The 27,797-nt window shown below is 34.0% G+C and overlaps 1 protein-coding gene across 15 annotated transcripts in view; it reads left to right on the forward strand.

The window, feature by feature from the left end:
• Positions 1 to 27,797, forward strand: part of cac (cacophony) — a 135,286-nt gene that overhangs the window by 45,291 nt on the left and 62,198 nt on the right. For all 15 annotated transcript variants that reach the window (XR_008404679.2, XR_008404676.2, XR_008404678.2 and 12 more), the window contains exon 3: positions 15,839 to 16,036. Coding sequence is in view for 9 of the 15 variants with exons in the window: in XM_053744645.2 (XP_053600620.1) it covers positions 15,840 to 16,036 (197 nt within the window). In the remaining 6 variants the exon portion in view is untranslated. The remainder of the gene's footprint in view (positions 1 to 15,838; positions 16,037 to 27,797) is intronic.

Raw genomic sequence — 27,797 nt, forward strand, 5'->3', positions numbered from 1 at the left:
TTCCTTAAAATTTTCGGGTCTTTTTCATCTGACGCCAACCCTCATTTGCTAATGATAATCTGTCAACGCTGTTTAATTCCTTAGTTGCTAGACATTCATGCAAAAGTAAGAAGAAATTGTAATCTAGGGCGGGAATCACATGCAAAAAAATCGTAATATGAGCAGCCCATGGGAGCAGCCTAAGAACTACATAATTTTGTCACATCAACTAATAGGTACCAGACAAGAAAGAACACATTCGACAGTATTCAGGAGGAAATTCAGAGATCCCATTCTAGAAATGTAAAGTATAAAATTAATATAAATTATCGAACTGAGACATCCGACAAGTACAGTTACTTGAAGAATTAAAGAAAATATTAATAAATAAGCAGCCCAAGAAAACTAGACAAAGTAACACATCAACTAAGAACTAACGTATCTGAAGCAGAATGTGAACATTCGACAGTATTGTTGTACGCTCTATAAGGATGTTCTTTGTTGGCTGTTGAAAGGCATGTCTTGCGATCGAGCGTGCATGTTCCGTCTGTCTTTGAGACACTGAATAATGTTGTCACTTTGTTAAAGTCAGTTTTAAATCCCTCTTACATTTGTTTTAGACGGAGTGTCTGATTATAATTATTCATTTATTTTTCTCTACAATCTTACACATGAGTGAGTATTGATAGTAGGTAAAAGATTTTTTTAGTATTAAATTGTGAGAGACTGTTGGCTAAACTAACAAGGTCTGTATGGCAGTATTACACCAGCCTCTAGCCGCTTACCTAACGGATTCGTGTAAAAAAACACTTCACCGCACCTTTGTGTGTAAAAAATAAATAAGCGAACCATGAAACATTTTTAGAATAATTTAATTAAATTTAATAACCAAAATACTCACATCTATTACGACGACATCCGTGGCCTAATGGTCATCATGCTGGATTGCTGCACTGGATGTCCCAGGTTTGATCCTCGGCCAGGTATCGTTGAGCTAGTATCCTATGACTATCTATAGTTTCGATCTGACCTTGTGGCTCAATCTATGTGATTTGTCTCTATATATTTATTTATCTATTTGGACGAGGAACTAGGTAGTTCGGCAATATGGGTGATTGTGAAAATACATCAGATTCCGCTGGAGTTTCATTGCATGACTCCGGATCTTCAATTCAATGGGTATTGATGTGGATATTCGCAGTCTTTGTAAAATTGTGGCTGTATATTTGAACAAAACCGAAAAGTTTGGATGCGAGCAAGGCTTAGAGTAAAGATGCATTCAGGTTTACTTACATGCAAAAAAAAACATGTATGAACATTTGGAAGTATGTTGTTTTATTTAATTACCTATATATAATCGATTATTGTTTGTAAAGTGAAAAATTATAAGCGATTTATTTTGACTTATTTATGTTTAACTTGTTTAACTTTTCCTTGACATTTCACTCGAAATTTACCGATAGTAGGTCGCAGTTTGTGTACATTGTACAATCGATACTCGTTGACCGAAAGAACAATATTTCTTCCGAAAACAAATCATTTTGGACTGCCGAACTCACATTATGGCCGAACTTTGGAGAGGCCAAGTTAATGGCTTTAATTTGCTAAATAACAATCTTGTGCCCCTTTTATATTTTGATTACTCTTGAGAACAGTTTTGAGATAAATGAAGGGAGTCTTTATCTTTGTATATTCAAACATCTTAACCTATCACTATCAATCACACTATCTATTAGTGAAAACCGCATTAAGATCTGTTTTTTGGAGTTAATAACAGACAGACAGACGCGGCGCAGATAATAAATAAAATGTCTTGAGGGTTCCACGGGTCTGAGTCGAAGTTCCCGTGGCAAAGGGGTATCTTTCAATATTATTTATTTACACTAACAAACTTGTATAAACATTTGTAAAAACTCTTATCCGGATCTGGAATATACGTCGTCGATAGAAACTTTATATAATTAATTAAATAAGACACTGGAATAACATAAAGCGCATGAGGGATGAACAATAAATTGAAAGCTTTGATATTAATAACATTTCAGCCTTTAATTCAGTTATTAAAGTTGGCTATTTTACTCTGTGAAATGTTCATTTAATTATTTAGCCGTAATTATCACATCCCACAATGGGCGTATCTGGCGAAATTGTTTTTATTAAGAAAATCGATGGAGCTCCAAATAAATTTCACGGTCCGTGATTCTTTGCGAATTAATTTGGCACCGCGCAGCGTTGTTAAGAAAAACGATGCCTCAATAACAAGAAAAACTCTTAAAAAGTGATATTAAATCCAACCGAGTAAGAATTGCAAAAATATTTTCTGTGCGTCAAATATCGATATTAGACACTTTATGTATGTATGTCAAACGCTATTGACAATATTAAAAATATTCAAATATTGATATTTTCAATTTTTTCACTAAATTCCGTGACATGAAGAAAATTTAAAATGTTTTTAGAATATTGAGAGGATTAGTCAATCCTAGTTTGCACAGGCACTGAGCTGCAGACATTTTTAAAATTATTTCACACACAAGATATTGTAAAGTCATAAATTGATTTTAACTAGTTAGCCTTCGAGTAGGTTCTTATCACCACGGCGCGAGCCTAACATTTCCATGTGAGTATTTTTTAAATTATAAAACAATTCGATGTCATGTACATGTACGAGTAAGTATTAAATCTTTATTTTATTAAATAAGGTCTGAGATTGGAGACCATTTTCTGTTATACAAAAAGATAAATATTGGAATAAAATATCCTATGTCTAGTTTTACCAGACTCAATAAAGTACATAAAAGAATAGGTATCTATTGAACGTTTCTAGCAAATCCTCGCTATATTATTTGTCACAATCCACACACAATAGTGCAACAACTTGCAGCTGAAGAAAACTTCTAGAATATTCTACAATTCCACAACAAACTTCATGTCGCTGCTTGGAGGAAATTTATTATTCATCAACAAAATACCGAGGAAAGAAAGTTTATATGAAGCGCTTGAATTGTTTTGTGCGTTTTACGTAGAGCATAAATGTAGAGAGACATGGCGTGTGGCTCTGGAGGCGACTAAAGGACACATAAGCTTGGTTCTTATAAGCAACAATAACCTTCCTGAAGATGTATTTAAATGTATATGAAGTTTAGTCTAGCACATTTATAGAAACAATAATAACATGAGCTCGGAGAACGGACTTTATTTTAGAGCAAGAAGCACAACATCAAATAGAATGATGTTAACAAATGGCGATAGTTAAATTAACAAAGAATAAACAATTAAGATAAGTAGAGGCGGTAATTGGAAACCATTTGCTTACAGCGCCCGCGGCAAAGCGGATGTTGAACAATTTGTTTAGGTTTGAACCCCACTTTAACTATTTAAACTTGCATGTTTCTATTAATGTTTTACACGAACTATTAAATACCGGGGTCTTAATCAAGACGTTGGAAACGTGAGTGAGAAATGGTTAAATATGCCCGCAAATAATTATTAAGTCTTGGGTTTAATCCATTTGGGTCGGTGCTGATATATATACATAAAAATTGATTGAGTTTGTACATGCTCAGTGGCTTAGATGGATAGTCATAGCTATTTTTCCTTGGCACAAATTCGTTGTGGAGTAAGGCCCCCTGAGGTTAGGGGCCCCGGTGCAGGTCACTGTCTATCCACACGATAGTCGCTAGCTACGCCACTGTAAACTGTAATTTTTGCAACAATCAGCCCGATTTGAAAAATACTTGGAAAATAACCCTATGAAACCTAACATATAATTTAAGAACCAGATTGGGAAAGAAAATCCACTTTGGTATTTTTTCTGGCTAAAATCAAGAGAGATTCTTAATTGATAATTTATGCCTAAACTGTATTTTAAAAGAAAAACTTTTTATTATTAATTTAAATTGTGTTTGCGTTTATTTATTTACAAAACTATGAGCGTCCAGTTATTCTAAATCCAATTACGTTGAATTTTATCCGATGCAGGTTAAATTAACTTCCTTGCATACAGGTTCCCTGAAATTAGGTTACAAACAGGATGTAATTGTATTCCTAATTACCTACTTATAATTGGGTGATAAAGTTGCAAATTGCGTCGTACATTTTAACAAATAAATACGGCGTCAGAAATTTTATTGGAGCGTATCTAAAGCTGATACTTATTAGATGCTATAGAAGATGAGGCCGAAATTGAATTTACAATGGTAATGGTTTTACATACCTAACAATATCATGCTTATTTGAAAAGCACTGCATACAGCACACATATTAAGTGGCCTGAAGATAATACGTATACAAAATATTTTATTTTGTTTGCGAAACCCGTGTTTCTCGTATCATATCAACAACCGGAAAACAACCGGACAAACACGAGGATGAGACAAAACTTCGTTAAAAAAGTTCCAATATTTTTGAAAAAATTAAAAATTAAATTAATTCCAACAAGTTCCAAACAGTCTAACAATTGATTACATGGGTGAGTACTGCTGTCAGTCTCACTGAGTGAACATGGAAGGAATTCGGTCGGGCTCAGACAGACATTGTGATATTAATTTCAACAAAATTGTAATTGAAAAGTTAACGAATCGAATTTAGTTTTAATATAATTACATTTTAATTTTAGCGTTTTCTCGGTTTCTTTCGCCGTCATTGAGTGTGTGGAGCCCCTGTGATGATTTGAAAGTAGGTCAAAACATATAACTGAAATTTTTATCTTAATTTATAACCAAGTGTGAGTTTGATATGCGGTTTCGCCTGTTAAAACTTTTTGCATGCATTGACACGCAGTGCAACTGAGGAATCATAGTAAGCATGTGCGATGTGACAAAAACCACAATGTGATTGGTTGGGCTGCGACTCACTGCGAATACTTACTTTCAATGATCGAAATCGATTTATAAGCTCACACTAAGACGTTACTGCCTCTTCCTGCCAAAACTTGCGCCGATCGAAGATTTACAAACTTACACTAGACTATTAAAATATAAGATTTAATTTTTAGAACCAGTGTGATAGCACCCTTATACGAGTACTGTCTCAATTTTCCTTTCAGTGAGCCGGTACCGAGCCGGTACCCGGTTTTATATATTGCAAGATGAATACACCTTTATTTCTCTTATTCTGAATCGTGTCTTGATTTTATTTCAATAGATTCTCATGGGTATGTATAGGTTATTGTTCCTATATCAAGAGCATTGTAAAGGCGACGTTATTCACTTAGATTTTATTATTATTTTCTAAGCACCACACAATTAAATCTTTTAGTACTTAACTCGTCTACTTTGTCTACCCCCTAACAGATGTGATGCTATACCAGTAGGTATAAATATTTTTATTTTATCATCTTGATCATAAATAATATTATTATATTTCAGCTAAGTTTTCTAAATGTGTCTCTAATGATATCTTGGAAATAGCAAGCACCTTGATAAATATAATCTATAATATATATTATTATAAAGAGGTAAGTGTTTGTGAGTTTGTATGTTTGAAGCGGGTAATCTCCGAAACTATACCGAACCATTAGAAAGGTACATTATCCAAGATTGCTATATGCTATATTTTATCTCAAAATTCCCACGGGAGCGAAGCCCAGGGTAACATCTAGTATTTAATAAAATGAATTACATTCCATTACTTGCATCGTACTTACTCATCGGATTACGAAGTTACGACTTTAAAAGATATTAAATTCCTGCTTGTGCGCTGCAAATAAGTTTTAAGTTGATTGCCTTTTCTAAACATTGATTTTGTGATAACTTACTAAGAGAACGAGCAGCATACCGATGGCTGATACATATTTTTTTTAATTGCCCAAAAAAGTTGTATAATGTTTTTCGAATTCGTGTGAAAATCTAACAAGCAGTTATGTAGAATAGAAGAAATCTACTGCCTACATTATTTTCGGCTCAAATCCAAAATGCCTTGATAAGCCATAAAAAGTAAATATTCATATTTTTATTTATAGTTATTTATATAAATATGCATGCATAGAGACATAACTACGTATATATTTTTTTATAGCGAATTGTTAGAGAATGTTGCGCATGTCTATCATGTATGTAAACACTAGCGTGAATTGTGAATTTTATATATATATACATGCTTTAAGCATTAATAAAAGAAATTGTTAGGAATATAATCTCCATATACCTATACGTAATAAATTACGCTTTAGATTTAAGCAGTCTACTGAAAATATTAAATGATTCTATAAATGATTTCAAAGATGAAACGAATCCCGTGCTTAACATATTATTATGATAGCTGATGGATCGGTATTCAGTAGACGATCCGGAAAGTTTTAAAATATTCAAAGATAATAAAATTGGTTCAGGTATATTATAAATTCAACGGCGTAGATCAATAAAGTGGAAATTAATTTATACATTGCTAAGCTGCGAATTATAACTTGTAAATTGAAGGGTTCGTAAACAAAACAATCTGACTCCGGAAATCTTAACTGGGTTTTAAAGGTCTATACCTAATCGAAAACTTATCGGAACTTTAAATGCATCAGTTTATATTCGTCTATTATAGATACGAGTATATTTTTTTTTATCACAATCAAAAGGTATACTTTACCTTTCACACTTCAAAGTCTATAATATGAGTGACTGAAGTCTTATACAATACAAGAATTAAAAAATCTTGTAAAGCATAAAAATTAGGAAAGCGGACCCTGGGCTCCAACGCTTTATGACTGATGGGAATCTTCAGATGAAAGAGAGTAAGTACTTTACCGTAAGACAAAGTCGGACCTACGACCCGATCATCTGGATAAAGTATAATACAATACATATTGTAAAGTCTGCGAATAATAACCTAACGTTATTTACGTCCATCTTTTCAGTACTTCAAGTTGTCTGTGGGCCGCTGACAACAGGCGGCCGGATATGGGGCACTCCATTCATGAGCCTCCATAGAATAAACCGGAGCGCGCAATCTTTATGCATTTCGACTGTTTATAAATACCAAAATAGCGAATGCTCATCTGTCCCCACTCGGGTACCCACCAATGTGGCCATCGGCTAGTCTTTACAAAATAATATTACGCGGAAAGTTTTATGAATTTAAAAATTTGTGAACTCCGCAGCCATTTTTAAACTGCTCAGTTATGTTGGTGTTCAATTGGCCTCTTTGTGTCAGCATGTCCAATTGTGGGTCCATCAATTTGAATTAGGTTAGTTGACACCAATGATACCTGAGTGTTTGTTAACCTGAATCTTATTATGCAGTCGGCACGGTGGTAGGACGTTGGCTTCAGTTTTAGAAACAGCGGCGCCAAGTAGTTGTTGTGAAGTGACATCACTTCTAGGTAATAACATTGAGCATATTATCTATTGTCACTTATCGACTTTTGCCCGTGGCATCCGCGTGAATTTTCTACGGGAACAGTTTTTCCAGGGGTTATTGTGCAACAAGTGTCTTGTGTCTTTGTTCGTACTCGTAGCTATAATGTAAGAAATTTCTTTAAGATTTCTTTCTAAAGGAACCTGGTGGAGTAGAAGTCTGAAGAGGAAACTAATAAACATTAGTAATAATTATCAGTGTAGTTAAAACATTACAGAAAAATATTAGCAACGACACGTCAAATCTTTTGCAAAAAATGTAAAAAGTTCATAATTGGCTCACCCCAAGAAATATTTAATAGAATCACCTTTTGAAGTAAAACTCCCTTCTCCGGGGAAAGTGTCTTGAGCCCCTCGGAGTAATCGTTCGGGGTTGCCATAACGCTGACCCGGAATTGTTATGGATTACGGACCCTCCGATATTGAGTGCTTTGGATGTCATACGGAAGTTCCGTAAAATTACTTGATAATCCAGAGATAAAATAGAAATTACAGTTTACAAGAAAGGAGAAATTGTAAAAAAATAGGAGGATAAGCCGTGCTGTAATCACAACGAAATACACAGCTAATAAAACTATAACCTACGTGAATACTTATCTTAATTTCCACGTTAGGCTATGTTAAAAATAACATTTATTCCGAGAGTTGACGTGTGGTTTATGTACAAAAATAGGATAATTCTATATCCTCCTGTGGATGCTTGACAAAATAGATCACTAAGGAATAACTTGATGAACACACAAAAATCAGATACCGAATTACGTCCAGACACAAACCCATTTAAAAGATGGGTAACGTAAGGTAAAAGTTTATGCCACATAAAATACAACAGCGTGAAGAAGGTGGTCTTCAAACAGGGAACCGGTGGTGAAATGATAGACGAATCTTTTAAAAAAAGTTCTTTTTAGGCGGATACCAGGCTTTGGGTCGTCACAATCTTATACACGCTGATATACCATAAAGATATATATATATATATATATACTTTGGATGTATTATTAAATTTACAATAAATAAAGTAGGGTAATTGTATATACGGACTATATTGTACAAAAATTAAAAATATTAACAAATCATATTTTTTGCGGCGGGGTGTTGTGTTGACCGAACACGAACGACAGGAATACATAATTACAGACGTTCAAACTTTAGGCAGACCTTTTTCAGTGTACTGGTGCGGAATTCTGTGATCCTTTTTTATCCTCCTTCAGGTATGTTTATTATGTTCGCAACATTTTTTTATACACAAGGTTCCGGAATTATTTCAAATATATATAATTTGGTGGTGACTCAAAAGCCCAATTTTGTACTCTCATGTCTCGTCTTTGGTCTTTTCTTATGATAATTCTGGACAAAGAAACTTACTGGACAAAGAAATAAAAAAATATTGTGGCAGTTCAGAGTTCTAAAAATCATGTTTTAATTAGCTTTTATTACAAAGATCAAATTTTAATCGAATTGAAAACAATTACTATAATAAATTTAGATTACATACACAAAGAAGGATTCCACTTGGAATGAAAAACATAAGATAGAAAAGTAGCAAAGCACAAGCAAAGCACCAAAGTGATATTTTTCTGTAGCGCTGCCAATCCAATTACGATGTTCATAATCCAACAGGTACAGATGACAGCACATCGCTTTACCCAAATTCAGTGCAATTCCGTCGCTATTACTGCTCAATCGCTACCGTGAAAGATAAAACAACTTTATGTGCAGCTGAATGTACCTTTTATTTATTGAATTGGGTACACGAACTCCACAAAATTGCTTTTCATTGTTTTTTTCTTTCTTAACATTCATTATATTATGGTTCATGGGAGCGTTCCCCTTTCATGCACGAGTTGGGTTTCTTCCCGGGGAAAGACAGGATTTTCGGTTTGTTTCAATTATAATTGCTTATTTCGTTTTAAATTCGGTTTTCTAAAAGTTTTGCTCAACAATAAAAAAAAAAATATATAGTTGTTTTTTTTTAACTTTTTTCTTCATTTTTAGATTATCGGTATCAGCTATAAGGATTAAACCACTTATAAGATGAGTAAGCTTGAACATTGGTTTTGGATTAGGTATTGAATATATATTGAAGATTTCATTTTATTTTAAAAAGTAATTAGTATATACACCTATAGTTTTAATACCTAGTTTCCTAGTTATTTTGAGTTATTTGATATGATTTTGATTTTTATCATACAAAATGTTAAAAATCTGGAAAAATTATTTTTTTAATTTTTCCCGGGCCGAAGCCCACCTCTGTGCACGAATGATCTCGTGTATTGTGTGAGAGACGTATGCTTGTTTTGTGGCAATCGCGTGATTGGCACATGGAGAAAATTGACTTGATGAGGCGTGTGGTTTCCATCCTAGAATAGGACCAATACATATCCTCGATGTCGATGGATGTAATTTGAAGCGACTAAGGCATAAAATGCCTTGTGATATTGATAAATCACAGGATTCTTCCCCAAACAGGGTTGAGGTCCTTACCTCAACCCTTTTTGGGGAAGAATCCTGTTAATGATAGAGAGGATGATAGAGATTAATATATTTTTATTTTTTATTAGACCTCGACTTCTTATTTTATCTTATTTTAGTAACATATTTACGTAAATTGTCCATTCTTAATGCGCTATTTTATCGGAAAATACGTCTGCAGAATTATTTTATAAGTTGATAAATCAACATGAACAACGCAGTAACTTGCATAAATTGGAAGTAGATACACAATAATAATTGTGAAACAGAAAATCCACCTTCCAACTATCTAATACACTCAGTAGCGGAAGGGGTCCAATTTGCAACGCGCTCGAGAAAATAACGAACCCATGGGAATCGATTTATAAACTGGGAGGCAGTCGAATTACGATCACGTGGCTGCAATTATTCTTTGGTCAGACAGGAAGGAACTTGTAAGTGATATCGGTAATTGATTTTGCTTATGTACTTCGCGTATTTGATAATCCTTGTAATTTTTTTCGAAACTAACTGTTGCTCGTACCGCATGCGTCATTAACTATATCTGTTTCAAATGTTTCAAATGACAGAAAAACAAATAAACGCACAGATTTGTGTATTTTTAATCCATACTTCCATAATGATTTATGGATAAGAATAGTCTGAATTCGCTTGGGAACGAATCCACTTTTAATCTCGACTGTTTTTTTATGATTAGTAGGTATACCTTAAAAGTATGTACGAGTACCAATGTAATGACGAGGGTGAACAACATAGACATATGTCTGAACTGAACTGTAGGCTCATGGAGTCGTTAACGATTTCGCGGTAAATTCTAGAATTCATCGGCCCAAATTAGAGGTGAACTCGTTAAAGTGCCATCAACATGTAATGAGCGCATATGAGTACTGTACTATCACTATGTATAGACCATACATAGACGTCTTAAAAATGTTAACATCATTATTTGCCTACTCCATGACACAAGACATGCTTCTCCCGAGATTGATTGTTTTGATATGCACTAATTACAATAAAATCAAACGCACACATTGTACAATAAAATCAAATTAATTTATTTGATTTTATTGTACAATGTGTTTTCAATTAGTGCGTATCAAAACAATCACAAAAAAGCTATCTACTATACGTTCACTTCACTGATATTAATTAGTAGGATTTCTCTCATCTTAACTATAGTTAGGTTTCATTCGGAGCTGTGACGCCGCGTAGCTCAGGGTCAGCGTAAATAATAAATGTTGAATATTCGGCTGTAATTACACTAAGTTAGTTACTCAATTTCTAAAACGGAGCTTCACGCCGTAATTACTTAATACGGACTATCTATCAAACAAGTAATAGACAATTTCATAAAGAACTGGTCAATAGTTTCTGGAAAGTCCAGGGTTCCAATCCCGGAGGATCAAAGTCTATCAGTCGGCAATCAATTTAATTAGCTGGCCAATCCGCCGGTTGATTACGGTCAGCCAGCACTGACATGTTTTATATTTGTTCAGTTAAGCTGGTGTTCTTATTTTCACTTACTTTGGGTAAGTTATTTTATTTTACGTACACCTAATGTGACGAATAATGATTGAGTGATTTGACTGAATTTTATCCTTTCTACTATTATAAATGCGAAAGTACTTAGTTAATATTAGTAGTTTGTTTGTTACCTCTTCACGGTCCATCTACTCAACCAATTTTCTTCACTTAGTTTGAAGTATGGAGAAAGATATATAATATCTTATAATTACTAATTATATATGAGTTTTGAGTGAGTTCAAGTTACCTTGTGTGGATTATATTATATGCCGCGGTAACAGCGTCTAATATATTTGATGTGTGCATAGATCAACAAAAAAAAAGAAAAATAGAACCCAGTTGTGTGCGATGAAATTATTTATCATCTACTTCTTCGTCTTTGCCCTTTCCTACATTGGTTCGACTCTCGTAACTTTTTGGTGCCAAGGCAATCTGTCAAGTTTCCCTGGAATTATTTGAAACAAACAAAACATTATATGCAATTTTAAATAGACGTTTGTAAATTATAATATCAATGACCTAGGTATATAAATAGTTTCACGCAATTCAAAAGAAATTCGACAGCTTATCTAGCTGTGTATGATGACCTAACAGTTTAGGAATTATGATGTAAAAAATAAATACATAATTATATATAAACTCTGAGAACATAATACTCCTTTTTTGGACAGTCGGGTAAGCATGTGCTGTCCCTTTCTAGGCGACTGTGATACCGCGTGATTTATGTAGATCTTTCCTTTGAAGTTCCATACCTTTGCCTGAAGTTCCGACTGCGTTTTCTTTTTCTTGGTATTTCGACAAAAAACGCACATACAAAAATGTCTGTCACAAGATCTTAAAGATTTTATTAAGGTTTTTCTACTGAAGCTTATACAGTTAGATAGTTTTCGAGTAAGGCGAGGATGGTGTGTGGTTCCGCCCTAGAATAGGACCGCCCCAAATCCTCCTGTGGATGTGGTACGAGGTGACTAAAGCCGGGTCCGCTACGCCATGTTTTGAACAGAACATTTGTTCAAAAACATAAATTACAACGATAAAATTATGTTTTTGAACAATGTTCTATTCAAAACAAGTCGCAGCGGACCCGCCTTCAGAGACACTCAACAGTTGATAGGCAACAATATCATCCCCAAAGATGCTTGACGTCAGGGTAGCAGCCGTTACAAGCATAGCCATACTTTCTGTTTACCCCACGGACATATATTTTTGTCACGCATTGAATGCGATAAAATCTCTGACAACAATAAAAGCTTATGTCGAAAATGTCCTTTTTGTAAAAACAACTTATTGAGTAAAGATTTTTTAAAATGATTTTGTCCTCCAAATCGGACGCCACTACAGCGAGCTAGCGGCTTTTGTTTCGGTATTCCATCTTTATATAGATATACAAGTCACAAATCCGAGCCAGTGCAGACTAGATTCAGTTCTATTTGCGCACAAGGAGCTATCGCTGGACAGCAGTCGCTATTAGGTTATTATCCTTCAGACAAAAGTGGGATTTGAGCATCGAACAATGCATTATATGGGATTTCCAGTGATATATAATTTTCTTTAGGAGACACTTTGTAATGTACTAAAGTTGAGGGAAAATATTTTTATAGTTTTTAAAGCAATCCTGATCAAGATCATTGTTTTATATAGATCTTGTTTCATAAAATATCATTAAACCAACCATATTATTGCACTTTGACTGTATTTAAACAATACAAAAACCTAAATAAATTTTAAAATCCAATTTGTTTTAAATTATTATTATTTTCTACTAAAATGCAAATTTTAATCAAACAAATACACCACAATAAACTTTTAATTTATACACTTTCTAAACTTAGTCTATACAGCACCACTATAATAGTGGTCATTCATTAAATTTGTACACAAATGCGTGATATATTCGCCCCATTTATTCAATCATCATTTATTGTTTACTTTCAGCCAAAAAGCGAAAACATACTCTTTGTTGTGGTCACGTGGGCGTGTGAGATTCTCAATATCGCCAGCCATCGGGCCGTTGGCGGGAATTAATTTACGGATTAATGATTTGGAAACGAGAGGAAAATATTTATTAAAAAAAAGAACGCGACGCCATTTTGGTACGAGTTTTTTGTAATGTGCTGGGCTGTATGTGGCTCAATAGATTCGTTCTAGAAAATATTTTGACCAATAGGTAGGTATGTTTTTCAACAGACGAAAAAAATAGAGGAGGTTCTCAAGTCGATGCGTATATGTTTCTTTTTGTGTGACCACACATAAATCATGCTTACACAAAAAGGGGAAATTCATCAATCAGAGAAATTCATTATCATATTATTTATCTTTTTAAACAAAGCCTTGGTGATTTTAGTCGACATAAATTGTATTAACATTTACTTGGCGAATACATGAATGAGTAGTTAGTTATATTTAAATAAACTATTTTATAGGGCTCCAAAGTATACAAGGAAACCCAATTTCGTCATATCCGTCCATTCGTAACCAGCTTAGCTCAGAGTCTGTTCGTAGGTACAAAAAACTGTAAGGTATAGACAAAAAAAAATAAGCCATATCATTACATTCATGGAAAGACAAAAGTGGGAAACTATATTAAATAATCTCTGCGACTGCATGCCTGCATCAACTAATTGCAAACTTCAACTATTTAGTCTAGCAATCTAGTCGGATTCAAAGGACATCTATATCAAGCCCCGAACGAGTTGCCAGACGACGGGGGACTTTCAAAGCTTCGATTCAGAAACTTTATTGCAATCGTACCTGTTGATTTAGTTCCCGGAAACTGTAGTTTTTGCTGACTGATACAGTTAATTAACTAGCTTTTAGCCTTTAACCAGATCTCGTGGGAATTTCGGGAAATGTATTTTGAGTGTAGGGTATGCTGATAACATCAAGTATTCGAGGATTAATGTAATTAATATTATATTCTTGAATTATAAATATTGTGAGTGGAAATCAGAATTCCTGATGGGTATGAAACAATTACGAATGTTGTTATATGTATGTGTATGGATATATGTATATAAAAGGTTTTTAATAAATTATTTAGTTGAAATTATTAAGGGTATAATCTTTAGATCAATTGTCAGCTCTTAAATTGAAGAAAATTCCATAATTTACAAATGAAATTCAGTTTGACTACTTAGTAGCAAGACAAGGGAAACCCGTCAGATTAACTGAAATTAGTGTAACGAACGGAGTAACCACTTAATAAAAATTTACTCGTATAAAATTCCATTTTGAAATGAACGAAAGTTTTGTTGACACACAACTTATATTAGGATAGGAACATTAGCATTCCCACGGAGGGTTGACGTCAGGTAGGCGACCGATAGTAAAATCACAGCCGAATTATGACAATTTTAAAATTACCTATGTTTTACACTCACCCGCGCTTCGTGGCGTCACAGCCCCGAGTGAAATCTAAGTGGTTGGTAATCATAAATGGCCCTTCGCTGATATTTAAAAATAACAAAAATACGCAGCTCCGCCATTAAATTCAATAAACCATAAGTTGGAACCTCCTAATTTTAATTAATCTCGATGGCTGTCCAACAAAAATAAACCAGGAAATTCTCGGTCCAATTTAAAAACGCTCGTCTCCCGTCACTGCGGTCGGCTGCCGTTTAATTTTCTTGGAAATTTAATCTGCATAAAATCAGTATAACGTCATTTACGTCCTGTTGCATCTGAAGCGAAACAACTGAACGTCAAAAACGTTCCGTTTTTAAATAAGTGATGGACGCTTTGAAAGAAGAGTGAATTTTTCAAGCAGAAATTTACATAACTCGAATGTTCATAGAAAAACGCTGGATGTGTCTTTCTACTATTCAGGGAAAAATAATTCAGCTAACTTTTGTATGTCACTGTACTGTCAACCGATTTGTACGTTTTGCCACGTTTTATTTTTAGATAGAGGATATTGTTTTTTCGTTTTTGTGTCAACATTACTTCTGTACATAAATAACTCTATATGTATATAATCGTAGTGGCCCGTCCCGGCTTCGCTCGGGTAAAACCATAATACAACTTTCTCAGAAATCACCCTATATCAGTAAATATAGATACTCAGATTTAATTACAAATTTCCATCAAGCTATAATGCACTAATGCTGGTACTCATATCTTTCGTTGACGAAAATTTGAATGGGATTATTCGTTATTTCTTTTCACCCTCATTTAACTACCCTAAAGGTCAAATTTAAAAAAATCCTGAAACACGAGTTTTATTATTTTTGTTGCATAGCATTTATGCCAATTTTCAACTTTTACCTTGATGGGGGTTGAATTTTGAAAATTACTTTCTTGTCTGACGACTACGTAATAACCTAATACTACTGCCCAAATTTCGCGTTTATATCTTATATAGTTTAGGCTGGGCGTTGATTTGTAAAAAACGCTAGTTCTTTTATATATATAGATAGATAAGTACCACCTCTCCTCTCACGGGTCTACTGGAAGAGATTTCAATTGAAAAAAGTACTCGTTATGTGTACATAAATCGATAATAAATTTGTATTTTTCAGGATGCTGGGCGGTGTGGGAGGGCGGCACGCGTCGGTACGCCGGCGCGGCAGCTCGCCTGGCGTGCGGCGCGGCGTCTGCGCCGGCGACTCACCGCCGGCGTCGCCTCGCCCCATGCGCAGGCGCCGCGCCGCGCTTGCCGCCTCCGACCACAAGACCTGCGCGCTTATACACACCAGGCTCAAGTTGGGAGACATCATGTAAGTTGAAAATACATTGAGAAAAATATTTTATTATAAAACAAAAAAATTTGACAGCTGCTTCTACGCAGATTATAAATAAACATTATGGAAAGGGTTTATAAACTGGAAATTCTTTTTATAAGTGTTGTATATAATGCTGGCGATGGGTTAGTAATTTGGCGCCATTAAACCTCAATTCAAAGGGTATATAAGCCATGCCCCATTGCTCAGTCACGCTTCGTCATTTTGAGGTCAAACAATAAAGAAAACAACGGATCTGCAACGTGCTGCGTCGTCGCAACGGAGCAATACGGCATGCGTCTTAAAGCCATGCCCAATTACTTTTTTTCCATTACAGTACTTCGGTTCAATAATAAAACACAATGAAAAATTGCATAAAAATGACAGTTTGCAAATTAAAAGGTAATAATTTGTTTATTTTTAATAGTATTTATAGCCTGACTAACTATATTGTATAGTTATGTGTCCAAAAACCAAAAGACTAAAAAAACACTATTGCAAAAATCAAATAACATAATAATAAAAACACATTGTTTATACCTATGCAAAACAAGAAAATTATTTGAGAAACTTAAAACGAGTAGCGCCCTCTGTGCAGATCAAACAAAAATATTTGCTACGAGAGTCTACGGTGCTACGACAGCGCTACGCTTCGTAGCAAAATGCTTTATACATTGAGCGCTGTAGAGTGTGAGAAAATTTGGTACTACATATTTTCTTTAGCTGGCGACATCTATCCTCAACTAAATGAAATCTTCTCCAGAGTTGAACTGCTTTTCACCCAATCACTGTAGATGTTGGCAAAGTTGTTTATGTTTTCCAACTAGATGTCGACTATAGTCTGTCCAATGAATATAAAATGTATAAAAATTTAAAAATCAAAAATATACATTTTAACACATAATTGTATTATAATTCAAATCATAATATAATTGATTATAATTTACAGTTACAATCGATTAAAATATTTTATTATTTAAGTAAATGTAATCTAGCACCTATTTCAAATCAAACTAAAAGTATGGCCATTAACTAATTGCATTAAATTATTTTTACCATTAGACATCTAATTGGCCAAATTTCATAGCAAAGATAGACATTACATTAAACGGCGTTCCAAAATTGATTCGTTCTGTAGCAGCACGAATTTAGCTTCAAAACGGATCGCAACTGGACGAGTAGGATTCAATTTAATTCTCAAATAATGGCCCGATGTCAAAGTCTACCGTGTCTCTGGTTCAGCTAGTGTAAATGGAACAGTCTTGCTTCCTCCACGTGGCGAGATGCCATTATTGATTTCCGGCGCGAGAAAGAGACAGCGCAATACCACAATTTGTTGCACTATTTTCCGTCTTCTTCGTTCGCCAATATATGACCTATTTTTATGCCGCTTTCCCTATATTAATACAGCTCAAGTAATTAGGTGAAAGTTCGGTAGCATGACATTCTTACGTTTATGTTACTTTTTAAGACTGGCTGGCAAAGTTTTTATGTTTTATGTTTGCGCTCTATGGGCATTTTCCCGGATACTACTCAGCCGTTTAAGCGACGGAGTTCAGACAATAATAAAAAAAATGTTACCGTGAAAAATAAATAGTAATGTTATTAAATTGATATGCGATACAATCAGTTACAAACAACTGTTTAACCTATTTGCTTATAATACGAGGGCTGCTATTTATGTATCCGGAATAACAAAATTAAACAAACATATATTATTACATATGGTTTTATTGTTTCTCGAAGTATTCTCCGCGATGATCTATGCACTTCTGCATACGATGAAACCAATTTTCAAAGCACTTTTTCCATTCTGATTGAGGTATGTCCAAAACGTGTGTTTTGAACGCATCAACGGCCTCTTCGCGGCTCGAAAAACGTTGACCACGTAATTTATTTTTAATATTTGGAAATAAATAAAAATCGTTGGGTGCCAGGTCGGGGCTGTACGGCGGATGACTCGTCAATTCAATCTTTTGACCCTCCAAAAAATTATTTGTTTCAGCCGACTTGTGGCAGCTAGCATTGTCGTGATGAAGTATGATTCTGCGTTGTGGGTTGTTCTTTCGTATTTTTTCAAAGACTTCTGGCAAACAAATGGTGGTGTACCATTCAGAATTAACCGTCCTACTATTCTCTAGTGGCACTGTAGCTACATGTCCGTTGATACCAAAAAAACAAGCGACCATTTGCTTTAAAGTGCTTCTCGCACGAACAACTTTTGTTGGATTCGGTTCATCTTGAAAGACCCACACCGTTGACTGCTGTTTAGTTTCAGGGTCATAAGCATAGATCCAGGTTTCGTCACCTGTGTAGATATTATAAACAGCTTTTGACGTGCCACGGTTGTATTTTTTTATCATTTTCTTACACCAGTCGACACGAGCCTGTTTTTGATCTACGCTCAAGTTGTGCGGAATCCAACGCGAACAAATTTTTTTAACAATTAAATGTTCGTGTAATATCGCGTGTATACTCGTCATACTAATGCCCAGAGACGCCTCTATCTCGCGGTATGTAACATGACGATCTTGCATTACTAATTGTCGCACAGCATCAATATTTTGTTGTACCACTACCGATTTAGGACGACCCTCCTTAATTTCATCCGTGAGCATAGACCGTCCACGTTGAAATTCCTTAAACCAATAATACACAGTGGTTTTCGATGGTGCTTCATCTCCAAAAGTTAAAATCAGTTTTTCGATGCACTGTTTTTGAGTTAATCCACGCCGAAAATCATAATAAATCATCGCGCGAAAATGTTCACGAGTTAAATCCATGGCAATGAAGACAAGCTATTTTCAAAATTGACGCCAATTGAAAAAAACAAATGACAGGGACATGAAAAATATTTATTCTCTAGCCGAAGAGTTCTATTTTCAAATGTTGTAATTACTTTTTAAATATTCTAGAATTATTGGCCAGTTCCGGATACATAAATAGCAGCCCTCGTATTACAACACTGTATTCGACGTCACAGTAGTCGATTTGTCATTGAAAAATGTCATATTCATCCGCAAAATTGGAATTAATTGTACTATTAGGTATATAGTTATATTCATTCAATTAATTATGTACAAGTTTAATAGTTATTATGGTATTTTTTTCTTATTTTTATGTATGAGAATAAAATTTTTTGTAAAAAATATCAAATCATTTGTTCAAAAATTTGACTTTCACGGGCACTTTTTCGCATCAAGTTTTACATTTTATAGTAATTTCTCTAAAAAATACAAACTACTAGCATTTCTGAACGACCACTGCTGAGAATATGTTCGCAGTATTACTGCCAATTTTTACATACGTGTTCTGGTAATGAGTGTCCATAAAATTAGGCGGTAAACATTTTCACCGGAACCGGAGTGCCATAAATAAATTAAATTGGGGTAGGAAATGTTCTGAAAATTGGTAATCAACCTTAATACCTGTAATATAAAGTTTATTATCACTTGTGTTCGCTTGATAAAGTTTAACTGATCAGCTGGCCTTTAAATAACTTTGAATCGTTGGAAATATAAAACAATGAATATTTTTAAACACGTATGTAATCAATAATTAAAGTAAAAATACGCTTATTTACCACATCTTATTAATATTTAATATAAATTATGGCTTACAAAAAACACCAGTGAACAGAATAGACGCAATCAATATTCTGAAATTAAAAATGTATTTCTTTAAAGCCAAAATTTTAAATTAAAGTTCTATTTATTATATAAATACATTTAACCCTTTCAAGTGCACAAGACACAGAAATAATTTAATTTTTATAACGACGACAGTGGACGTAAACACTTTCGCGGAAGCACGACTGGTAATGGCAGTTACAACAAAAAAATAATAAGTCCTTTTGTATCTCGTGGAGCGTCCGCGTAAGTATTATATTCATAACTTGTTTTTTAAGCCCACATTTTTTTAAGAAAGTTCTATTTATTGTATTGCTTTAATAATAAATTGTATGTTTATAAAGCATGAAATATAAAGCTACTTATGTAATTTTAATTTGAAAATCACCTCGACCTCATAAGCTAAGTTTGAAGGCTTTGTCACGTCTCTGATTAGCAGGAAGTTGATATAGTAAGAAACTTTTTCCATTAATACTGGACACGCGAAAACTTTTATTGTTATTTTGTGTATTTTTATTCTGACTGCAAGACAAACCAAGACCTGTCACTTAGAGCTAGTGATGTGCCTGCCGTCCTTAGTTTTTTGGCCCGGGAATATTCCGGTAACATTTCGGTTATTTTTAATCCAAATTAACATTATTTATTTTTAACGGTATTTTTAGAATACTAATTATTAATAATATATTTGTTATACAACAACAAGTATGTATATCATACATAAACAATACAAAACCTTCAGACCAATCAGAAAATAACAAATTGATGGGTATTATGTAATATAATGTATTTTATATTTTGTAATAAATATTTATTCATGACACGTGTTTATATTTATTCATGACACGTGTGATGAAAAAGGATAAGACAGGATTTAAAATGATAATCTTTTAAAATTAATTTCTTACAGTTGATTTGTTGATTTAATGAATGCATAATCACGAATAACTAAAAATAATTCGATTTGGTTACATTTGTATATTATTTATTAATTTGCAGTAAAGGGTTATTTGTTAGATTGTACTTATTAAAACTATTTTATTAAATCGTGAGCTAGTTTCCCAGAATATTCACATTTGTCCGAAAGTTGTAAATCACAGGATAACGAAGCCAATTCGGCGGACATGTACAACATCTGCAGTCGCCATACATAGGCAATTAATTTTAATTAAACATGTATAAAAATAGGAAGATTAACCATTTAGTTTATCTGAGATCTTTTATTTTAGAGGCAGCGCTGCTGTACTCATCAATACTCATCATCGCATTTTTATCGTGTATGTTTTTCCTTTTTAGTTTATCTACATATGTTATTCCCAAAGATAAAAGAAAAATATGTTATTTCCAACAGTGTAAGTGGTCTGTGTACAAGACAGAAGATATTAAAAAAATATATCGGAGGTCTTTATGGGACTAATAGAAGTCGAAACACTTTTTTTAGTATCTTTGTCTGACTTTGTCTTTCTGTCTTTCTCTGTGTCTATATGTTTGTTCGCGCATCACGCAACAACTATACGATTTTCAGGTGTATAGCAAATGAGTTAACTTAAAATCTGATATAGGTTTCATCGCGATACGTTGCTTTGGAACCTTAGATATTGACAAAAATAAGCTATGAGCGGACGCACATTATAAAAACGGGCGAAGCCGCAGGCACAAGTTAGTAAATATATAATTAGTACTTATAAGAATAGTTGCAATATTTGTAATAAAACGTATCAAATTAACAATTTCATGAAATGTATTGTGCGGTGGCGAGAGGTGTCGAGCAAACTGTGAATCACATTCCAATATGATTTCTGGTTAATCTGTACTAGCCAGTTACATTTCTCACATTGAAATGTACTGGAAAGTTGAAAATTTTAGGAGTTTATTACATTTTGACTACTACGCAAATTTATTTTCATTAGTTACAGTTAGCGTACGAAAGATGGTGTAGTGTACACAGTACATAAATATATTTAAATCTAGCTAATAATAATTAAGTGCCTTGTTATTTATCTATTATAGTCATTAAATGTAAGTTTATATATTTTAGTTATTAATTTAAATTTATTTAAAAAGCACCTTTGGCCCTTACTGATTGATAAAAGTTATTATAATTTGAACGATTTTTTTAATGGTAAGACTCAGATAAAAAATTAGTTAATTTAGCATGCTCTCCATTTATATACCGGTGGACGGTGAAACATTTTACTTTTAACAACACATTGTAAAAAAAATTAAACTCATATTTTTGCAAATAAATAATCTTTGTCTTTGTCTTAAATGTAAGTATACAGCGAGGTTTCCAAAATACATAGGGTTAAGAAGGATTTAGAGGGCCCCGCGTGGTAGGACATGACTCATACTCCTTGGAAGGCCTGTTTCCAAACAGTGGAACGTTTAAATGGCTGATGATGGTGATGAGTTGTAATCGAAGTTTTCCAAGAAAACTATCTGTCTGAATTAAGTTTAGTGGTTAACAGATTTTAACAGAATTATTTTTGTCAACCATAAACAAAACAACAATTTCAAATCGAATGATCAAATCGAGCAGGCGATTCCGCTCGTAGCCAGTTGGGCGAGAGACGAGAACGATTAACCCGTGCGTGCGGGGGACGTGCCAACCCGAGCGTTCATGTCGCTGTAACGGCTTCCATACTACTCGCTTCACTGACGGAATTCCAAAAGGCTGATGAATTTGCCAACTTTATGTTTTTTTTTTACATATATACAGTGTTTCCGAGGGCCCGGCCCCATAGTTCAGTTACGACGACGCAACGCATTGCCACTCCGTTGTGCTATGTGATTGTACATAGGTTTTGACCATGTCCTTAAAAAAATAATAAATTTTCTTTGGTTGAAAGCGGATTCAAATTATATCGTGTTATATATTTTTAAATTGTAAAACAAACAAATAAACAAAGACACAACCGCATGTATGATCTTTGTCAGGAAGTTATGAAGCAAATTGTTAAACTAGATTACAGATGCACCGTAAAACAGACAAAGTTGCATCTGGATCAAACTAACTTCCTCCGATATACAGACAGACTGTTTGAAGTATGCATTTGTATGGCTTCGACACAAAGCAAAAACTTGCTGCCCCACAAACCTGAGAGGCGCATGGCCCCCTTTACGTTATTGTCTTTTATGCGTAGAGAATTTAGCATTTAGCAAGGTTTCGATTTTTACTATAAGTACCGATGATACTGTAGGTAAGTAGCGAAAAACAAGAACATAACATTGGTTCTATAAAACTCGTACAATCAGCTGATCAGAGTTTGTTCGGAAAGTTGGTAACTATTTTTCGCATTCCTTGTTTTTCTTTTGAAAGTTATTTAACATTTTTAACACTGCTACAGAGCGAGATCGTTTTGCTCGTACTGTAAAAGGAATTTTTAGGATTACGTATTTATTTAAAGTGTTTAATCGAAACCATATTCGGTTATTCCTCCACTATTATCCCTACATCCTTACATATTATAAAACAAAGTCCTCTGTCGCCCCTGTCTGTCTGTTCGTGATAAACTCAAAAACTACTCGGATTTTCATGCGGTTTTTATCGATAAACAGTGTGATTACTGAGGAACGTTAAGGTTCATAGTTTATTTTGTTTCTACTCTAGTGAATAATAACGTATTACTCCTATCGATGACACTAGACTGCTATCAATGACAGGAGTCTATCTCTATAACCACAACAGGTAGACTTAAATTAAATTTATGCCGTTTAGCTCAACTACATATGGATGATTTCATTAAGAATGCCGGTTAATTTCAGTTACTATTCGATTATTGATTTCTATTAGGTATTCATAACAAACAGACGCCGTAATTACTACTAGTTCGAGGTACTAGCAGGAACACATTTTGACTATCTCTCGCATTGACCTGAAAAACATTGACTTTAGACGGAAAAGCAAGGTGCCATTTGAACTGGTAATAATTTGTTATTACTGCCAATAAGTTGTTATTACAGTCAATTCAAAACACCTCGCCTATAATTTTTTACATTAACAGACACGAAGCAAACCTACTACAACGACACGAGACTCTGTCACAACGGGACAATGAAGAGGTGCCTACAAAGTGTATTAAAAGTGCATTTCTAGGTTCATGTGAATCGCAAGCGAGGTCGGTGCATCGGTCGTCGACCCCGGTCACTAGGTCGCCGCCGCAGTCCGGCTGTACTGCGCTCCTGTTACATACACTTGAACTTCGCTTACGCTTCACTATAATTCCTAACGCTATTTACTTAATCTTAACACTATGGAGCGGTGTTTGAAGCGGTGGTGGTGTAATGGTTAATGCCCCCTGTGGATCGAAAGGTCCTAGGTTCGAATCCTACTCTTACCACATGAGTATCGATACCAATTGTCACATGTATAGGTAGTAATTTTTATGGATCATCACTTGTGAAGGTTATGAAGAGAAGAGAAGACGAATATAAAGGCTCAGTGTCAAATTATACGTCTATTTTAAAATGCTTGAATTTTTTAATGAAATGCGAACGAACGAAATATATTTTTTTCAAAAAATAATATTTTTTTACAAATTTATTTGCAAATAAATGTATTTAAAATTTAGTTTACAAAACAATCCATAAAAATTTATTACTTAACATGTAGTCTTATGTATATGAAAGCCGAGCTACATAAATAATAGAATATAAATTAAATAATTAAATTACATATTGAAATCAAATATCACAACACAATGGTCATAAAAAAGTCTTAGGAAAAATAGAAAATGGCTCTACAAAACAATTAGTGAAATACGTATTACTAATTCACAGTAATTAACAACTTGGCATTCAGAAAAACTAATAATTCCGCAACACATTTCCGAAGCGAACTCGTGTTTAGCTCCAAATACTTTTGAATATTGCATACTCGGCACAATGCTGCTCCGTTCATAAAGTAGGTTAATAAAAAACTTATAGTGCTTCCAACGTTTCAGCTATATATTCGAATACTTCAGGAACTGGCGAACAAAAGAAAACATAAAAGAAAGGCCCAATGGCAGGCCTACACGGACAAAAAGGTTGCAGTGCAATATTTGTGTGCAGAGAACCAAGATGCAACTCGTTTTGGATACGTTTCCTATGGTCTTTTATCAGATAATATCAATCAAATGATAAAATGTTATTGTCTGTATTTTGGGCTCTATATACCGAGCTTTGATGTGCATTATATAATTACTCTTCATTAAAAAAAGGGCATAAATACTACATATCCTACTAATATGAATGCAAAAGTTTGTGAGTTTCTATTTCGTCCGTCGACGGACGTCATAACAAGCGCATCAGAGCAATGGGATAAGGCTCGAATATTATGCTTCCGTTCTTCATGTATACTTATCCGCGTTAATTAAGTACATGAAAATGTATTGGCCAGTTAAATAAAATAAACAAACTTTGGGTGCTTTTTTAAACGTTTAGATTAGGAAATATAATTATTTTTGACACTTGCATTTGAAATCACCTATTTTATATGTTATGACTGAACTTCCACTATATCTAGTTCTCTGCTCTATATCTAGTTGCAAGAGTCAAACTGAAATGAATAAATGAACGTGTATTACTTCCAATCTTCTTACTTCCTATGCAGGAAGGAATAGAGCCTATTTAATCGTACAAATACAGGGTTGCGACGGGCGCGCGTCGGTCATTTCCTTGCTCCCTAAGTAGTTTTCACATCGAGCAAGTTTTACAGCCTACTTATTTGTTTGTCCCTGTATTCTAAATATTGCTGGATTTTTATTGCATTATTTTTAATTGCACATCGGCCCACGAAGCGAAAGCAAAGAGACTTTATTGTATACATTTTATAAATATAAATAATTTCTCTAATAAAAATATGTGACGATACTCTAGGCTGAGGCAGATGGTTTTGCCATGGCTCTTCTCCGTAAAATGTTATTAAATTTTTCTACATAGTGTGTTACTTAAAATACTAAGAAATTGGATATCAGTGGTTTTCAACGTTTAAGGTGATAATTTTGGATTTTAAATAAATAAAATTTTACAAACAAAAACATTATTATCAGAGTAACGCATCCCGTGTATTTTTTCTCCGAGTTCCAGTGTGACCCGCCCTGCTTCTGCTATGAACTTTGCAACGTGATCACATATGTGTATACAAACATGTATACAAACTACTACATAATGACGAAACAAACTAGAAGTGAACACACTGAGGAAGTCTTTTCTTGCAAAATTAAGAACATCTTAACTAACATTTAAAACATTGTCTTGTTAAACATAGTCCAATAGTGACTAAATATTAGCTTTATAGTTTAGGAAATTTAAATTTTCGTCACACCCCGTCGTGACATCACAGTCACAAGCTGTTGACATTTTAAAGCAATCTGTACGGGAGTTATTATGGTGAACTTCACAGGGCAGAAGTGGGATTTCGAAATTTATTTGGCAAGAAGTGTCATTACAAGCGCCTGCATTTCTTGCACTAAAAGCATTATACACCACTTTTGAAATAGATTAATCATCTTGTAAATTATTAAAAAAGTACTTGGATAGTATAGAATTAATATTTTAATGAATTATTATTTTATTAGAGAATTATATTATTAGAAGTTGAGCAAAAAATGTTTTACTTATTTTTTGTTTATTAAATTTTAATATTTCATTTCTACAACCAAAAAAATTACTATAATCACATTGATTGTGACAATTACACAATCAAATGAATTACTTGGTTCAAACAGTCATTTGCGAAAATATCTACACGAGAAAATCTTGAGAAGTCAATATATCAATACTGAGGCCAATGGATATCGATAATGGTGTGAATTATAAAACTGTGCCAATATTATCTAAGTTGTGCTCTCTGTTTTAAAGTATATCGGTGAAGAGCACTAAGTTTCCCGCGCGAAAATTTACGGCCGAAGCCGCGCGCAGAAGTTCCAACTGTTTATACGGTACACTGAACAAGAAAACTAATTTCACACTTAATAGTTGGCGTTTCATTTTTTATGTAAACTACTGCGTGAGAAGGTGACTGTACCTAACATTTGCAATCTATTTTGTGAATAATTAAGCTGTGACGTAAATCGTCATCATTCCTATTTTTTCTGCCACAATATATGTCTGACTATTGGGTTGCTATTCCGCATTATCTCTCTGTTTCATTGGAGCGTTTTCCCAGGTACTTCCCTGCTCAACTGCTGAGCTCAGGGTCCGTTTCTCTTATTTACTACTAATAAATAATAGAAGAAATATATGAATAAATAGAAATATATGTATATTTACGTACACAATTGGCAACAATATCTACTATATGTACTTATTTGCATTATATACCGCTGTCATGACAACGTGAAGCCTTTTCTATGCCCATTTAACAGATCTATGTCAATCCATACTTGTAGTAAATATTCATTCATGTGAGAGTTAAGTACTTTTTAGAAATAATACTACGTAAACATTACAACTAACTCCAGAAATTTCCAGAACACCAAACCTATTTCCAATCTTTGCCACTGTTCGGTGAGGAAAATAGTCCTCGCTGTGTTATACGCTGCTTAAAATAGAAAAATACATGAAATTTGACCCAGTTTTTTGTTAAACCCCCAGTAATACAGTCACAAAAAGGTATGTATGTAAAGGTATCTTTGGATCTCGTTTTCTCAAAATATCTTCTTTTTATTTTCCTAAAATATGTCCTACAATTTTATTTTCACTTATTATTGTAATCTGTCCGTTTACGATATTAAACAATATTTTTATGGTTTCCAAGCAGCTATTGGTTTGTCCTCTCCATAAATCAGTAGTTTTATTGTACTTGTTTGTATACGCTTCGAATTTATTGCATTATGAACACATATCCAAGGGCGATTTTCTCTTTAGTCTGGAAAAACCACTCTCAGCTTCATGAGACCAGCTGCAAGCTTATTGGTATGGTTTAATAGACGGTCCTTGTACTTTGGCATTCTGTTCTTAATTTTCTCCATAATTTCCTCACGCAGGAAATCTCCTACAAATACACAAAAGATGGACAAATAGTTCATCATTCTTGAATACATAATATTTTTAAGTCGGTAAAGACAACGCACATTCGAAACTACTGACTGTGTAGTGAGTTCAAATTGTGTATATATTTCCTTGAGGAATGTATGACTTACAGAGTG

Source organism: Plodia interpunctella, chromosome 5, assembly GCF_027563975.2.
Source record: "Plodia interpunctella isolate USDA-ARS_2022_Savannah chromosome 5, ilPloInte3.2, whole genome shotgun sequence".
NCBI lineage: Eukaryota > Metazoa > Arthropoda > Insecta > Lepidoptera > Pyralidae > Plodia > Plodia interpunctella.